The sequence below is a fragment of the Typha angustifolia genome, chromosome 5 (assembly GCF_048772165.1).
Source record: "Typha angustifolia cultivar Huaian chromosome 5, ASM4877216v1, whole genome shotgun sequence".
NCBI lineage: Eukaryota > Viridiplantae > Streptophyta > Magnoliopsida > Poales > Typhaceae > Typha > Typha angustifolia.
In genome coordinates, this window is record NC_133243.1 from 6785750 (window position 1) to 6803588 (window position 17839).

Consider the following 17839-nt stretch of genomic DNA (forward strand, 5'->3'; position numbering starts at 1 on the left):
TATGGAATGCCGTCTCTTTTATCGGAAAGAATCTGTGCAGTGTTGAAATTTGACTCCAATTTAAATTTCAGCATTTTGGAGGCTTAATGTGCCAGTGCGTTCGCTCGGGCCCTGTGGGGCGTTTGAACGCAGTTCCCAGACAGAGACTAGGTGATGCAAGCGTTTGAACGGCCCAGCCACGTTCGAACGCGAGCCAACCTGCAAGCAGCTGATTTTGCAGGCGTTCGAACGACTCCCTCCTACGTTCGAACGCCTCTTTGGTTCTATTGCTTTGATATTAGGTGCATTCGAATGCGTCCCCGAGGGCGTTCGAACGCGACGTGGAAAAACCTAATATGAACCGGCCCTATATATAGAAATGTTGGGTTTTAGGGTTTTGTGTGAGCATTTTGCAAGAGAGAAAAACTTGTAGGAAAGAGTCACCATTGTTTAGAGTAAGATTTGAGTTGTAAACTCTTTATATTTGAAGATTTGCATAGTGAATTGAAGATTGCTCCGCCCGTGGATGTAGACACATCGTTGAACCACGCAAATCTTGTCTCTCCCTCTTTTCTCTTTATGATTTGTATTGATTTGATGTTCATAATTGTAATTACCTTAGGTATTTGAAGTTCTCTACAATTAGCATATTGTATTTGAAGTTCTCGTATTGATATTGATATTAGCTTTGCTAATATTTGGTTTTCCCTAAATTATTGCTATTTCATTTGGATTTGTTTGAAGGTGAAGGGTTTTGCTTCCGCTTCCCTCACCCATTTAGGTATTTGCACAACACACAGTTCATTTTCGTGTTATGGATCCAGTAATAGAGCTGGCAAGCCAATTTACTTTCTTGAGAACTAATTGATCATCTTCACAAAAGAAAAGCCTGTCTAAATGCGTCTTGTAATCATGTTGAAGATGAATATAAACAAATGCAGGAAGCGCCATTACCGGAGCTTTGATATCATAATCGATCTAAGTTCTTCCCTAGCATGTTACCATAACTTTGTTGAGAACGAAGGTTAAATTTGTTCAAGTCCTTGATAAGGAAATCTGAAGGCAGAATCCAAGTTGATCCAGGGAATGGCTCACAAAAGAGATCAACCAAGTCATCAGTCTGGTGGATTAGTAGCACCTTGTTTGTAAGAAGAGCATAAAGGAAGTAGAAGCTAAAGAGAGCATTATATTTTTAATCCTTCCATTGGACTCCATATCACATAGTTGCACTCAAGCTTTATGCTGTGATTAGACTTGCGATTTTCCACTGATTTCTTGAAGAGTGGAGTGTTTGGATTGCATCTTTTATGGAGGGCTTCACAATTTCTCAACTTGGACACTAGATAAGATGACAGCGCATGGAGGGATGCTTTACGATAGTGCGTTGATTCGTAGCGGCTAAGACAAGTTTGCTCATCAAAGTCAGGGGAAAGTAGTCCACCAAGAAGGTTGCCATTAGGTGCAGCAACTGTTGCAAATGAATCATATCCTACACAAACAAAAAGTTAGTAATTGCATTAGTACTACCTAATATTTATCATACTATAGTAAATGCAAATCCTTCACACTCCAAGCCAACTAAGTTTGATATCTAGCTACTATAAAGAAGAATTGGAGCAAATTGTTACCTCCACTTAGTGTCACCCTTCCGGGAGCCAAACCGGCATCGAAGGTATCCACTGGGCTTCATAAAGGGTCACCAGGAGCAGCAGAGATAGCAAGCAAACAACCAGCACAAGCACAGGCCTCACTATACTGGAACTCGCACCCTTATTTGCAAATGCGAAACTTCTCAGAGGAATCCCTTTCATCTCTGGATTGTGAGATTGCTGATGAGTACTGATCCTTTTCACATCCATTCTCTGTTTTAGCTTGGATGGAAATGCTTCCAAGTTTGAAGACTAAAAAGTTTTTTGCGTAATTAAATTACATCTTCCAGAATGCAATATTTAACTGGCAGAGAACTTTGCGCAAATTTTAGTATTGGTTTCAGTAAGATCATCTAAAAATGGAGATAAATTAACAATTATTGGCTTTGGGAATTTGGATAGACTTTGCGTGTACACGTGATCGCATGTGCAGATAAGCAATCTAAATTGCACTGAAATAAGCTTTGTCAGAATTAACATGTCTACTAGGCGCTTAAGCCTTCAGACATGCAGTGGACATGATCTAGTTATGAAGAAATTAGTGTGCCAGTCATAGGTATAGGTAAGATATAAATATAATAGCAAGTCAACAGAGTAATGTGATAAATGAAGTGAATGTTGAAGGAAGGCTGAGTGATAAACTTAGACAACGACAGTATCAAAGCCAGTGCAGTCAGAATGTCACAATCTCAAGTCTTGCAAACCCCTTTATCAATCTGTTCTTTGTGTTATCTGTCCTGATGTTTAACAGATATAAAGATGCTTCAATACCAACCGAAATGATTTTGATCTTTAGAATGTGTTGATGGCTAACAGATAGATCTAGAAATTTAGATATTTTTCAGCAGTATCTTAAGCTAGATTTGATTTTTCCAATCTTGTATGAGATTCATCATTCAGCTCATAGAAACAAAAAGCTATTCACAACTGCAAAATGAATATTAAGTTTCAAGAGCTATTATCAGGCTCCGTTCCACAAACACAGTTGAATAGTTGCATCTGAGATTAGACCAAATAAATATTCTTTGAAGTACACAGATACACAATATGGTAAGATATGCCAAAAAGAATGTTCGCTGAAGTACAATAAATACACAAATAAAACTCAAAATGTGGTTACTTTCACATGAATTTGGATATAAATTAATCTCCATGTCTTCTTTTTTCATGAATCTAAATCTCTATGTAACTTATGGAGGTCTGATTTGAAAACTTAAATAGAGGAGTAGAAGAACCACCCAAGCTAACTGAACAGCTTAAGACCAAAGCTTACATCTTCACAATGCTTCACATATGGTACTATACTCCCTGGATCAACATCCCTCTTTGCTCCACAATCAAGGATAGGAGGTGAATGCAAACAAGGCTCCACTGACTGGGCTTGAACACAAGGAGGGTCTGCTGTCTTCCTCATCCATCCTGGCCTAAGCAAAATCCATGGCTTCACACCAGCGAGACCATGAGCTATGTATCCAAATGTAGACCAAGCGCTTATAACTATCTTATCACTGTAACTTAACAGATACATCTCTGCCAATGCCTTCTGGTTGTGATTCTGTGCCTCTGTGTGCTGCTCCTCTTCATGGCTAGGTTGATATACCGCAATTATCTCGCCAGTGGCAGTAGGATTCTCATAGTACATCGATTTAATTTTCTCGTAGTAACCTGCGTACAAAGAAGTCACCAGTACTGCCTTCACCTTTGTTTCATCTGAAGACGAGTTGGATGATTGAATAGGACTAACTTCAGGTAACAAACTCTCCTTTTTAGTACATCTGAGGATTTGATCATACATGTTCTCGAAAGTAATAGGCGCCTCGGGGAAAATTCTAACTTGAAGGCCTAGCCTTTCATCAGCTTTAGCTAGATAGGCTTCATAATACCTTTTAATGATCCCCCAAACTGGATTAGTAGGATGAAAAAGATATCTTCCTAAGTGATGGAATACAGACTCTTTCTCTGGAAATAACTTGCTCAGTTCATCTTCGAATGATGGCATCAGAAACAGAGCTGGCACGAAGTAGCTATCTGATTTCAATACCATCCAGTTGAACTTTCCAAGGACTAACTGATCATCTCTGCAGAAAACATTGTCCTCCAATTTTAACCGAAACTGCTCGACGTGCAGATAAATGTACGCCGGTAGCGACGCAGCTGAAACATTCAGGTCATTCCTGATCACTTTATTCCTTAGCATGTTCACATAACTTTGAGGAGCATCCTTGTGAAAGAGGTATGTTTCTCTGACAGGGAAATCAGAAGGAAGCACCCATGAACTCCTGGGAAACGGCTCGCAGAAGAGGTTCTCTGATTCTTTAGTTGTATGGATCAGTAGCACTCTATTGGTAAGAAGAGCATAGAGGAAAGTAGAGGCCAGAGTTAGCATCCTATTCCCCAAGCCATTGCATGGTATCCACACCACGTACTTGCACTCCATAGTCGCAATATTTCGACCCGAGTTGAGCTGCTTGATTGCCTTCTTGTACAGTCTAGAATTTGGGCCGCATTTCCTATGGTAGGCTTCGTACTTCCTTAACCTCTTGATGAGGTAAGAAGACGGCGAGAAAGGTGACTTTCTGCGGTACAACGAAGATTTATACCGGCTTTGGCAAGACTGTTCATCAAAGGCAGAGGAAAGCAATCCGCCGAGAAGCTTGTCCTGCCGGATAGCAGAGGTTGCAGTGGAAATATTTGCAGTACCTAAGAAGAATAATGAAAGAAAAAAGAAAAAAAGGCAAATGAAATTAGTGCACCGGAGAGGCAAATCGTAGCCGTTCGATTGCACCGGAATTCTCCAGTGCACCAATCAGTGACCCAATCATGCAATTATGCACCCAGTGGGGGGGGACTGGGGGCCTACCTAGATCCCATCTCGAGCGATTCCCATCGGCATCCCCCCAAGAAAAGAACGAATAAATCGAAAGGAAAATAAATATGTATGGATATGAAAAAGGAAAGAATAAAAAGACTTTTATTTTATTTATTTTATACTTTTTCTTTACCTGTCCGTGAGACGGGATGAGGGGTCTGAGAAGAGTTGTCGGAAAGTGTGAAGGAAGGCCATCTGCCTCCGAAGAGGAAGAGAATCAAGGGAAGTGCCATCAAGAAGCCGATCAGAAGGATCTCCGGCCGCGCAGCCCCCCGCCACGCCGCCTTCTTCTTGTGCTCCTCCATCGCAATCACCTCAAGCAACTCCTCCCGATCCAGGGACGGCCCCCGAGGGCTCCTCACCCTCTTCACCTCCATCCTTCCTCAGATCTCTCTCTCTCTCTCTTTCTCTCCTTCTCTCTCTTTCTCTCACTTTGGACTTTGGATCGGGTTTAGAGATGCCTTTAGTCTTCTAAATCGAAGAGGGGAGGGAGTTGGTACTTGGTCAACTTTGGCGAGAGTGATGAAGACGTGCTCCTCTCCATTAGTTATTAGTAAACAAATGAGCTCTCCTTTCTCTTTAATGGCTATCTCGGGGCCCCACTGACTTACGTTGGTTTACTAATAAGCTGCTGGTAGTTATTATAGGCTAATTAAGCGTCCATCATTTCAAATAAACTGCATAAGATTCCGTTATCTACGCTTTATGATGGTCATACACCTACTTTGGTGTCGCCCAGAAGGTGGTGGGCCATATATATATATATATATATATATATATATATATATATATATATATATATATTGTATTGCTTTTGAGATGGAGAATTTTGAAGGGCTCGTTAGGAAGCATCTGATCATGTCATGACGTGGGATGCGAAGATTTATTTTCTTGCTTGCTTTTGTAGAGGTAGATTGCATGTAGCCATCCAGCTAAAGCACAGTGAGTAGGTCTTCCTTTTTTACAAGTAAGTTGAGCTCATAGGGTAGGGTATGTTAGGTAGGCTAAATAATATGTACCAATCCTCCCACTTAAACGGCCTAGTAGTAATCGGCAATACGACGTAACAACAGCCCAGCACATATTGAGTCCTGAATAATCTCCGTATGTAATTAATTTTAATTCTCACTTCAATAATAATAATAATAATAATTTTAATTACAAACATAAAAAGATTTATTCTTCAAGCATTTCATTTGAGGCTAAGTCACAAACTTAATTAATTAGTCATATTTTTTAGTCTTGATTTATATATTTTAAACAATGCTAAAATATAATTATTATTTTAATATTATATAAAATATATATAATTAAGGGACCAAAATATCGTTTGATTTTAATGATAAAAGTAATATATTTACTGGCTAAGAGTCTCTAAACTCAAAGCAAACATGAGTTAATAGCTTAAATTTGTAAAATAGCTGGTGAATTAACACAGTGAATATAAATTAAATTTTAACTCAAATTTAGAGCCTTCAAAATGAATCCTTTTAGCCAAGCAATTATTATATAGCTCTCTCTTTCCTCCATCATCCAACGGCAGGCTCACAGTAATTGATAGCTTAACTAGGTTAACTTCATGAGCATTGAATACGCCAAGGCTCGCACTATTTTAATTATGTAGTGGGCCAACATATGTAACGTGTCGGTGCTTCCAATGTTAAGTTCTCAGTTTCTACTTTTAACTATCTCTATCTATCGTGATGTATAAGGTCTAATAATTGAAATATTATGATCAATTAATTACCCAACAAGTTGATTCAGAGATTTTATAACAAATTTCTATATTTATATAGAGGCGAAAAATTAAGCCAGATCTACCATCCAATTAAGCTAATTAATTAAACAGCTTAAGACCATGGCTCACGTCTTCACAGAGCCTAACATAAGGGACCAAAGTCCCCAAATCCACTCCCTCCTTTGCTCTGCAATCAAACCGAGGAGGTGAATGCAAACAAGGCTCCACTGACATAGCTCGAACACAAGGTGGGCTAGCAATCCTTTGCATCCATCCAGGCCTCATCAGTATCCATGGCCTCAAACCTCCAAGCCCATGAGCTATGTATCCAAATGTAGAGTAACCACTAGTGATTATTTCATCGCTGTAGCTCAGCAAGTACATCTCTGCCAATGCCTTCTGGTTGTGCATGTTTGCCTCTGTGTGCTGTTGCTCTTCATGGCTAGGCTGGTAGATTGCAACTACTTCACCAGTTGTGGTTGGCTTCTCATAGTACATGGCTTTCATCTTCTCATAGTATCCTGAGTACAAAGAAGTCACCAGGACTGCCTTCACCTTTGTCACATTCAAAGGTGAATTTGAAATCTTTGTAGGATTCGCTGTTTCAGGTAACAGCTTCTCATTTTGAGAGCAAGTGACGATTTGTTCATACATGTCGTCGAAAGAAATAGGCGCCTCGTCGAAAATTCTAATCTGAAGCCCTAGTACTTCATCAGCTCTGGATAAATATGCTTCATAGTACCTTGTGATGATCCCCCACACTTGGTTAGCTGGATGAAATAGATACCTCCCTAGATGATGGAATACTGACTCTTTAATCGGAAATAATCGGTGTAACTCATCTCGATAGATTTGCATCAGAAATAGAGGTGGAATGAAGTAGACATCCGATTTCAATATCATCCAGTTGAACTTTTCGAGGACTAGTTGATGTTCCTCGCAAAATATGTTTGTTTCGGAACGTAACATAGCTGATACTAGGTCTAGATACACGTATTCCGGTAGCATCTGCGATGAAGAATTCTCATTTTTGCCGATCACCTTGCTTTTTAGCATGTTGACATAACTTTTTGGGGATCCCCAGTCAAAGTTTTCGAAGTTTTTGACAGGGAAATCAGAAGGTAGCAGCCATGAACTGCCAGGAAATGGCTCACAGAAGAGGCCTTCTGATTCATCAGTGTCATGGATGAGGAGGACTCTGTTGGTGAGGAGAGCGTAGAGGAAGGCAGAGGCAAGAGATAGCATTCTATTCCCTAAGCCATTGAATGGCAACCAAACTAAGTACTTGCAGCCCATGTCTACAGTGTTATTGTTGCCTGACTTGAGTTGCTCTACCGCGTTGCTATATAGAGTAGTTTTTGGGCTGCATTTCTTGTGGTAGGATTCATACTTTCTCAACCTCTCGATGAGGTAAGATGATGGTGAGAAGGGCAATTTTTTGCGATACAACGAAGATTTATACCGGCTTTCGCAAGATTGTTCGTCGAATCCTGGAGAAAGTAATCCACCAAGAAGTTCATCCTGAGGTGAAGTAGAGGTTGCAGATGGCGAATTACGTGTGCCTTGTTTAAAATTTGGAGTAGATTAGCAAGAGAATTGAAAGAATGATCTCTGTGACGACAAAGTAAATAAAGCATCACTTGTCTCTAATAATAGCCTTTGCAACAAGCTTAAGTAAATTTCAACTATCTAGACTCAGAGCATGATGCTAATAATAATAGTCATTACCTTGTAATGTGAACGAACTCCGTCCGTTAGCGTAGACGTATACCAAGAGAAGCAAACTCATCAAGAAGCCGGACAACACGACCTCCGGCCTGATGGCCTGCCGCCATTTCGCCGCCTTCTTCGTCTCTCCGCCTCCATCTCTTTCCACATCCATTTCTTTTCTACGAAGTCCTCCTTCCTCCTTCCTCCTCCCATCTCCCTCTCCTTTTTTAACTCGTATTACGAGAATGACATAACTTGTTCTACAATCCGATCACGTTTGACTACGTGCACATTCTTCTTCACGAATCAATTTGCCGCCACTGGTATTTTAAATATATAACTATATACATTGCTAGTAAGCAAGTCGATATGAAATATATAATTAAATACTTTCCTGGATCCAAACCATCACTTGATGGGAATTTTTTCTAGATTTATAATCTCCCAATAGCTATCATAAATGTAATTGATTACTGACCTAATCACACTACCTAGTACCTTCCTAATGATAGTTTTATTGTCACAGTAGACATTAATGAACTCTATATGGATTGAGTCTCATTACTTCCATCAATAAAAAAGTAGAAAAGAATGATAAAATGGAAAGATGGGCCTAACTGGGCCGTGTCAGCCCAAGGCTACCCTAGATATATGGATAAGGGATTATGCGTACTTCTTGTATCACATAGTTTTATTGAATGAACGAATAAAATCTATGTGGACCTTCCTTTAAAAGAGAGAGAGAGAGAGGTTGCTTGGGGTCTTCTTTGAGCTAAAAGCCTAGCTCTAGCTTAAGAATAAATGTTCATATCATCCAAGCACGTCACGAGATAAACAAATAATTAATCCAAGGACAATAAAATTGCGAGCTCCCCCAAAAAACATAATAAAGCACCCATGGAAGAATTCTTTAAAGATGGAAGAAAGGAATAAATGGCTGCCATGTACATGGAGACCTCTCAAGAAACGTATCAGAGCATGACTTGGCCCACCCTATAGTTTTATCAAAAACACCTAGTATTTTTTCTTTATTATCATTCACATATTGTCTGTCTTTTGAATATGTATCATTCAATCCTCTACATTTTACTTTTAATACCTCAAAAATACCCAAAATTTATTTTAACAACATAATAATTATTATTAAAGAAAAAAAAACTTATATAGTTAAAATACCCCCTCCTTTAACTTTATTTTTATTTTAAAATTTACCGAACTTACTATGGGATATTAAGGTTATTTCTCTGTCATAATAAATGTTGGTTAAGAAATCTAATCTAATACTACTAGGGTATTTTTTAGGCATAAAAAAAATATAATAGTCGGAATGAAAAATATTCATACGGTAAAATATGAAATAATAATAAAAATAAAATATAGGGTGTTTTTCAGATAAACCATTACCGTGCCCAACTAACAACCTCCAAGGCGGCAAGGTGCGGTGTTGAAGGTTGTTATATTGTTAGCATTTCCCCCTTTCAACTCCTTTTCGTTCCCTTCTCTTCCCCCCTTCTTGTTCCCTTCAAAAATGGAGTTTATCGCCATTCTCTTCCTTTGCCTCCTCTGCCTCCCTCTATGCCTCCATGCTTTTCCACCTAGAGGTAATCCAATTCATGGGTCTTTCTCTTTTCTTTCTTGTACCTTCTGATTGAGATCATAATCTTGTAATTAATGTAGGGTACCAGATAAATTGTGGTGCAACTAAAGAAGACGACATTGGAGATGTCAAATGGATCCCTGATGATGGCTTCATCAAAGTTGGCAATGTATCCAGCCTTAGCATTCCAAATTTAGTCCCAGTTCTCTCATCTCTGAGGTATTTCCCGGACAAGTCTGCAAACAAGTATTGCTACGTGATCCCTGTGACCAAAGGTGCTAAGTATTTGATTAGAACCACTTACTACTATGGAGGTTTTGATGGTGGTAGTAAACCACCTATATTTGATCAGATCATTGAGGGGACTAAATGGAGCACAGTTGACACCTCTCAGAACTATGCCAATGGCCTCAGCTCCTACTATGAAGTCATCGTCGCCGCCACCGGGAAGTCGATCAGCGTTTGCTTGGCGAGAAATGAGAATACTACTTCTAGCCCATTTATATCTTCTCTTGAATTGATGTACTTGGAGGACTCAATGTATAACTCGACGGATTTTGGGTCGTATGCTCTTAGTACTATTGCTCGCCACAGCTTCGGACACGAAGGCCCTATTATCAGGTAAGAGATATTTTGAAATAAAATTCTGCAGCTCGCTCTGATGCTATGCTAAAGTTAATAGTCGATATGAATGTATCTAGTTATCCAGATGATCCGTTCAACCGATACTGGCAGCCATTTGTCGATACCGATCCGATTGTCGAGAGCCAATCGAACGTGACCTCAACGGACTTCTGGCATCTGCCACCGGAACTCGTGTTCCAAAGAGCTATAACGACGAGCCGCGGGAAGAATCTAACAGTCCAGTGGCCTGCAATGGAGCTTCCTAATGCAAGCTACTACTTAGCCCTCTACTTCCAGGACAACAGAAATCCGAGTCAATTTAGCTGGAGGCTGTTTGATGTCTTGGTGAACGGCGAAACGTTCTTCGCGGGCCTCAACGTGTCGACAGACGGCAGCATCGTCTACGGCATGAACTGGCCGCTGGCCGGCCAGACCCGGATAGAATTAATACCTGATGTGAATTCCACAGTTGGGCCAGTGATCAATGCAGGGGAGCTCTTGATGGTAGTACCACTTGGTGGAAGGACACGTACTAGAGACGGTAAACAAAGAATTCTCTTAAGCTTCTTTAGATCAAGAATTGGTGGATAGCTATAACATTATTCTTGAACAATTTGTTACTGTGAATTTTTTTCACAGTGATTGCAATGGAGGCACTGGCAAGAAGCTTCAGCTATCCACCCTCAGATTGGAGTGGAGATCCTTGCCTACCAACAGGGAATTCATGGACTGGGGTGGCATGCTCACAAGGGAGATTTGCAAGAGTTGTCTCATTGTGAGCTCTTAAGTTTTTGCTACATAGGATGATTTGGATCATAAGAAGATTTCCTTTGTTCATCTAAAGCTGATCGTTTCTACTGTAGGAACCTGACAAACCTTGGAGTTGGAGGAACGCTACCTAATACTTTAGCCAATTTGACTGCAATCACAAGCATGTAAGCATATCAAAGTTAGAAGATTAGTTATATATTTCTAGGATTGAGATTAGCTAAACATGAGTGTGTCTGCAGTTGGCTTGGTGGCAATAATATCACTGGTGTTATTCCAGATATGAGCTCTCTCAAGCTGCTGGTTTCCTTGTAAGCTTAAAGAGCTCTCACTGAAAACTTATTAAAAATGTTCAACTCTTATCACCTTTACTTGCATAGTTACATTTGAATGTATGTTAAATTGAAGGCACTTGGAGAACAACCAGCTAAGTGGATCGATCCCTCCATCTCTAGGAGACCTTAAAAGACTTCGAGAATTGTAAGCAAAATCTATTCCTACAAAGATTTGGCACTTAATCTGCAACAGTGCTAATGCTCTTGTAAACTTTAACCTTTATTATGTCGATTTATTTTTTCTGGCTTACAGGTTTCTCCAGAACAATAATCTAGAAGGCCAGATTCCAGACAGTCTGAAAAGGAGAAGGGATATCAATTTTCAGTAAGCCACAATCCATTAACCTTCTAGCTATCCATTTTGTGATATCTAGTACCAATTATCAATTGACTGTTGCTTCTGGTCATTTGATAGGGTCTCTCCTGGAAATCACCTATCATGAGGATTTTACAGTGATAACTCTTTTCAGGGTCTCAGAATTTCCAAGTCTGCTTCGACTATTTATCAGAGATTACAACGAAACAGTATTTTTTTTATTCCAATCACTCCTGCATTGATCTTTATGTGATTTTGATGTTGTATTTGCCTTCTTATATATCTGTAGGTTTCTAATGATGACAAATATATATATTATACATACTAAAAGTTTTATGCGCTTGCTGTAAAAAAAGATTAATGAGATTATCATGGGTTGTTAGTTTTTGCCGACAAAAATTTCAGCATTTCTACTAACTTCAAGTGCCTAACTGCCTATCATGTTATAAAGGAGCACTATTCAAGCAAGAGCACTTATTTGCCATGGATTGTTGTGAAGAGAACTTTACCCTGTTCAATATCCAATGACTCAAGTAAGAACTTTGACTGGAAGAAAACTCTCTATCACAAAAGTATACATTCAGTGAAAATGTCATCACCTACAGGAGGCTCCTACTATCACTGTGAGCCAAGCGTTTCAGATTTGATACCCCGAGAGGAACTAGTGCCATTTTATTTTTACATATATGAAATCTGGATTATTGCACCTTTTGGCTCATCTGAACAATTATGCTATTTTAGTAAAAGAAATACCAGCAGGATTGTTGCAGATATAAATTACTCAATAAAGAATCCAAAAGTGAATTCCCTTTATAAGTGGTCCAATAGTCCTGTACAGAGGCAATTTCTGCTAAACCCTCAAACCTTTTTTTTGCCTGTTCCGGAAATGTCAAGTCTAAACCTCTTCTCATGTGAAGCTATTGCCACTAAAGAACAACGAAGCTAGGCAAAATCATGCATATTGACTCGGACCGACTCAGATCATTTGACCTTTTTGTTCAAAACCTTCTTTACAAGTTCAGTCTGGAAATAGAACTCCTGTGATAAATTAAGGATGTGCTTCCCAAAAGGAACCGCAAAATGAGTGAATGTCACTTTGCCTACTATCCTCCCAGTGTGTTATGCTGCCACCTCATTAATGTGCTGGGTGTAGCTTTTCCCAGGTGGGATGAAGATCAAATCATCCCAGCCAGAGTTCTTGTCATTCATCTGTAGGTTATCAGTTCAGATAAGAACTTTGAAAATAATAAGAGTTAAAAAAAAAAAAAAATCGCAGATGGCACCCTACCTCCATTTTTTTCAAGACATCTTCCAGACACCCAACCTGGAAAACCGAGCATAATCCTTAAGTCCTTCAACAAGTATTATCTAGTAGAAGCAAATTATATTGAAAAAAAAAAACAAGAAAAAAGTAAGAATCACCATAATTTGTTGAGAAAAGCCTGGTCCTCTTGATGCTTTCGACACCTTCAAAAGTTCTCTTTCTATGTCTTCCTGAAGAGGAAAAAGGAAAATAAAAGTCACCCAAGTGCAACATAATATTATGTCTTCTGTCAAATCTCCTGCTATAAACCTAGTCATGACGGACCTTCTGGAAGTATATGGGGCAGTAGCGCTTGTTCTTTTTCTTAATAACCAAGAGATCTGACTGCATATACAAATAAACAATTCTCATTATAGCAACAAACAGTAGATTTAGATAGTTACCATGAAGACAAAAAAATATATAGACCAACACAAGTAACAAGCTTCAACCACTTAACATAAAGTGATATGGTGAAAATTCAACATCTTCATACCAAAGATTTATGTGCCGTCGGCATGTCCTGTCGGCACAATGTGTGCCAATGGCATGGATAATGAGGATACTGTTTCAATAAAGTCCCGATATAGTAAATATGACACGACCTGGCATCACATAAAAAATACTAAGTTGTGCTGGTCTTCTTCTATCGTACTGGCTTGGTGTCTGCACAGTACATGCCAGGAAGCATCGGGTGGACACTTAAATCCATGCTTCATAACATATTCATAACAAATGTTCTCTATCATATACCAATGAATAGAACAGCCGACATTTGAAACACAGCACTGCCTACATGTGAATTAGCTTCTGAGGTCAAACGGTCTCAAATGGAACTACTAACTTTTCTATGATCACAAAACATAAATAAGGTGCCTATGCAATGGCAACCTAAATCCCCTGTTGAGTTAAATGAGTTACAAAATCGTTTCACGAATCACTTATTGCTACAGAATCTAAACCTAATGTAAAGCAGATCACCATTGGATGTCAAATTCAACAAAATTAACCAATCTCTATAGTATTTCATACTTAAGCAACCTTAATAGAAAATAAAGTAATCTTGTGAACATGTTGAGAGAAGATATAAGCAAACCTGGAAAACAGGAACTCCATCAAAACCCCTTGTCAGATCAGCAGATTTCAACTGAAAAAAGAAAAAAGTTGTCAGCAAGCTGTAGAATGGGAGAAAAGGATAGCAAGAATTATTGGAGATAAGGAGATTAAAATAGGTAACTAACATATAATCTTGAAAGATACAGTTCTAACATCTAAGAGATAGAATGACCACACAATACCCAAAGCTTCTGATTTCATTTAAACAGAAAATTCATAAACCACAAGACAAAAAACAGATATTGGTTGCAGGAAAACTGTAAACAGTTAGCAAAGGGGCAGCAAAAGGACTTGCTGACTTGGTACACTTCCCTACTGCACTGCATATTCTCTCACTACTACATCAAAGGAACAAAAGACAGAAGTCAGCGGCAATAGTTCACTTAAATGTGACTCTGAACATGAATATCTTCTCAGATTTTTATTTGAACAAGTTTTATCTATTTAACGGTTTACTGTTGTTACAGTGAAGAACTTGCAGATTTTTGCAACTTAAGTATGCCAAACTCTGATAAATCTTGTGTAGAGGTAACTACTGAAGCAATAAAATCTGTACGATGCTAACTGATATTTGAAATCGTTTCTTAAGGACTTCACATCAATTTAATAATTCTCATACCAACTGCGACTACCCACTATATCTTGACTCCTGCTTTACAGTGCTTGCTTGTAGAGAAACAGACAGCATGATTTAAATAATATGGTAATATGCCATACATAACATTATAGAAAATGCAATCAGACTGGTTTAGAGTGTGAACATATTGTTCTCAACTGCAAAACCAGAAGGCACAAATAAACCAGAATTTGATGCAGAGGAAAAAGGCTGATTTCTTTCTTTCTTTAGCAAAGTACACTGGACAAGGCTGAAATGTAAGAATATAATGCTTTAAGTATTTGTTGATCACTAAGCCTCAATTCAACAGGAAACATGAGTTAACAAAACAAAAATCTTTTTCATCCTTAAGAGAAAAGGAGAGCATAGGTTTCTGCAATTTACCATGATAAAGAGATAACATGAAAATATGAAATAACTTCTCTATAAAAATCAGTGTCTCCTGATTCTAACCCTCGCAGTGTAATAGAAGAAAGCCAGAAAAAATTATTCAAAGAAGCTCCCTTTATTCTAAAGAAAGACCAGCAATATATTTCCTCATAGTATATCACCTAATCAGACCATATTCTAAAACCGAGCAGCTACCAAATTATGTAACCATAAAGCATGGAACTGCCAATCAAACAGAGAATACATCCACATAATCCCTCTGCAATAAAGTCAATAAAAAAACTAGGATGACCTAATGATCCAAAAAGAAGAGAGATATAGTGTTTATCATTCTGCAGGTGCAATCCATCAGTAAGGACCGGGAGCAATCAATAACAGTTCTTATCAGGCTCGGCCTGGATATTACAAGGAATAATAAATATACTATATCTATTGTCATTTCAAAAAAAGAAGAGTTTCATTAGAAGCAAGCAATCTGGGTTATTTTAAATTTTTATGCAAATTATAGGGCATCAAGAAAATTCTCCATAGATATAAAGTTATACTACTCACTCAACAATAGTCAGCATTTATAATGTAAATACATGGCAAAATATATCAAATCGGTTCAAGGAATAAAATCGTGGAACAAACCTCTAGTGCATTTTTAATTTGAAGAGGATCAGGTAAGAACCGGAATGCAATGCCTTCAACTTTTAGCATATAAACCTGCAATTCACATTATCAACCAAGTATAAGGTACACTAAACTCATAAAAAGGTACAAACATATCAAACAGATGACTACAACAAACAAACATTTTTAACAAGTATAAAATTGAAGAGTGAGTTAATGATTTTCACTTTGCTTAAAATGAACTAGTATCCACAATCCAGAGAAAATAAAGTGCCTAGGAAATTGTGGACAAATTCTACAGCATGTCAGTGAAACAGCCAGCATAACCATGATAGCATTCTATGATTGAAGAGGTGTTTTAGGCATTGTAACAACAAAAGGTGAGAGTTTATTTTAAATCAAGGGTTCCTAACTGTTTGTCCTAATTGGATTACATAAAATCTGCCTAATTTGATATGGTCATCCGAAATAGCTTAATTAACCAGTCAGAAATCCTCACTGGCAAATCATTAAAGTGACCGGCATTGTTAAGCTGGTGCATCTAATATATCCACCATGATAAGGGCAAATATTTTGTTCTGCCAATCATCACTTAGGCAGGTGAAAAGGTGGTCAATATGGATATATTTTCTTCTATGATTCGAAATATAGAGTTGTTCATCATGTCCTACAGATGTATCACAATAAGGAAGACCCTCTCAACTCATTCGAATAGATGGTGGAAGCTCTTGCTCTGATTCAGGGCTCTAGGATCAAACCATAGCATCCCATAAAGCATAAGATGTCCTATAGAAAAGAGGAAGATTAAAGAAAATTTTCTTCTATCTATGATTAATCCTTAATCTTAAAGACTAAAACTTAATTTCGCATAAAAAGAACCCACAATGAAGCAAGACCCATAATTATCAATCCTTGAGGTATAATCATCCTCTCAAAGTAAAAAAACTCTTCGTTTCTGCACCCATGGCCAACCAGTGACAAAGAGGGAGGCCTCCGTTACTTTTGTTGTATCATTCCGGCTTTGCTCTTGAACGCACATTTGAATAAAGTAAGCCCTCATCTAAAAACATTTCTCCCTTCCAATGCAATCCACCAAATAGCAAAAGATAGAAAATAATCAGCAACTCCAAAGAAGAAATACAATTCATATCTCTTCATCAATTACCAGTGTCTACTTTTGTTGGTGAAAGTAGAAGGTAGAAATTGCAAGAACAATTAAAGAAAAAGGAATTTAGCTGAGGAGAACCAATACAAAGAAAAACAAGACACCTGATCAAGGGTAATGGGCACTACTCTCGCCCCCTTCCCCAGAACCGGTTGCCGCAGCTTCACCTGCAAAACATTCACATCTCAAATTTTCAAATCAAGATCCAAGCTTTACCTAAAACCCATCCAAAAGGGGTGCAAGAAACCGAAGAAAAGCGACTAAAGCAACAAAATTTGACCTGTGAGAGGAGAGCTTGGGCGTCCTCGTTGCGAAAACAGAGGAGACCTAGCGATCTGAGCCCGTTCTTGGGGTCGGAGATGAGGACGAACTCATTGTTGGAATTGCTCACCGTGTACACCGGCGTGCCGGCCAACGTCCTCGCCACCTCCTCCGGGCTAAGCGCAACATCGAAGGCCTTCCTCCCCTGATACGCCACCGCCGCCAGCGCCGGAGGCGCTGCGGCGAGGGCGGCAAACGCGGCCGCGCCTCCGGCGATGCGGCGGCGGCCGTCGTCGATGCGGGTGGAGAGGTCGGAGCCAAGGCGGGAGATGTGGTGATGGAGGAAGGAGGAGAAGGAGGCAAATGGATTGGGAGAAGGCGAGGAGGAGGAGTTCATCGGAGTGGCGGAGAGAGGAAGAGAAGAAGGGGAATTGTTCGGCATCACTCCTTGCGCCTTCTTCTCTTGGTTGTTATCGAGTTTTATATACAGAAGAGTGAGTGAGAGAGAGGGCTTTGGATGCCAATACTTGTATTTGGGTTAATGGATTGGGTTAGGGTGAGATGAGATGAGATTTGGCAAATGGCAATGGCTATAATTTTCTCATGTTAATTATGCAACAATAATTGTGCATAATTGTGAGTTTAGATGATTTTATTTGTATTCTACTTAAGTACTTCTCTATCTTTTCCATTGGCTCCTTTTACTCGTGTCACTCGTCTTAACTCACCATCACATAACACTCCTTGAAAATATTAGAAGTATATAATTTACCTCTTAAAACTATTTA

The 17839-nt window shown here is 38.9% G+C and overlaps 5 protein-coding genes across 5 annotated transcripts; 1 reads left to right on the forward strand and 4 right to left on the reverse strand.

Moving 5' to 3' along the window:
- Positions 1-946: 946 nt before the first annotated feature.
- On the reverse strand, positions 947-1838 carry LOC140760441 (probable fucosyltransferase 8). Its single transcript, XM_073097377.1, has 4 exons — positions 1748-1838; positions 1608-1658; positions 1200-1468; positions 947-1117 (listed from the first exon to the last, which is right to left on the reverse strand). Exons 1-4 carry the CDS (start codon positions 1836-1838, stop codon positions 947-949), a joined length of 582 nt encoding a protein of 193 aa, XP_072953478.1.
- An 829-nt stretch (positions 1839-2667) lies between these two features.
- LOC140760366 (galactoside 2-alpha-L-fucosyltransferase-like) lies at positions 2668-5042 on the reverse strand. Its single transcript, XM_073097297.1, has 2 exons — positions 4631-5042; positions 2668-4328 (listed from the first exon to the last, which is right to left on the reverse strand). The coding sequence occupies exons 1-2, from the start codon at positions 4872-4874 to the stop codon at positions 2872-2874; spliced, it is 1701 nt and encodes a 566-aa protein (XP_072953398.1). The 5' UTR covers positions 4875-5042; the 3' UTR covers positions 2668-2871.
- A 1292-nt stretch (positions 5043-6334) lies between these two features.
- On the reverse strand, positions 6335-8117 carry LOC140760443 (galactoside 2-alpha-L-fucosyltransferase-like). The gene is made up of 2 exons (XM_073097380.1): positions 7964-8117; positions 6335-7797 (listed from the first exon to the last, which is right to left on the reverse strand). The coding sequence occupies exons 1-2, from the start codon at positions 8115-8117 to the stop codon at positions 6335-6337; spliced, it is 1617 nt and encodes a 538-aa protein (XP_072953481.1).
- Positions 8118-9422: 1305 nt separating this feature from the next.
- Positions 9423-11894, forward strand: LOC140760416 (probable LRR receptor-like serine/threonine-protein kinase At5g59680). Its single transcript, XM_073097348.1, has 9 exons — positions 9423-9546; positions 9623-10163; positions 10244-10707; positions 10806-10941; positions 11030-11101; positions 11177-11245; positions 11343-11414; positions 11523-11594; positions 11685-11894. The coding sequence occupies exons 1-9, from the start codon at positions 9474-9476 to the stop codon at positions 11710-11712; spliced, it is 1527 nt and encodes a 508-aa protein (XP_072953449.1). The 5' UTR covers positions 9423-9473; the 3' UTR covers positions 11713-11894.
- A 480-nt stretch (positions 11895-12374) lies between these two features.
- On the reverse strand, positions 12375-17548 carry LOC140760654 (protein TIC 22, chloroplastic). The gene is made up of 8 exons (XM_073097694.1): positions 17071-17548; positions 16895-16957; positions 15644-15718; positions 13985-14035; positions 13174-13233; positions 13008-13079; positions 12874-12909; positions 12375-12794 (listed from the first exon to the last, which is right to left on the reverse strand). Exons 1-8 carry the CDS (start codon positions 17491-17493, stop codon positions 12705-12707), a joined length of 870 nt encoding a protein of 289 aa, XP_072953795.1. The 5' UTR covers positions 17494-17548; the 3' UTR covers positions 12375-12704.
- Positions 17549-17839: the final 291 nt, after the last annotated feature.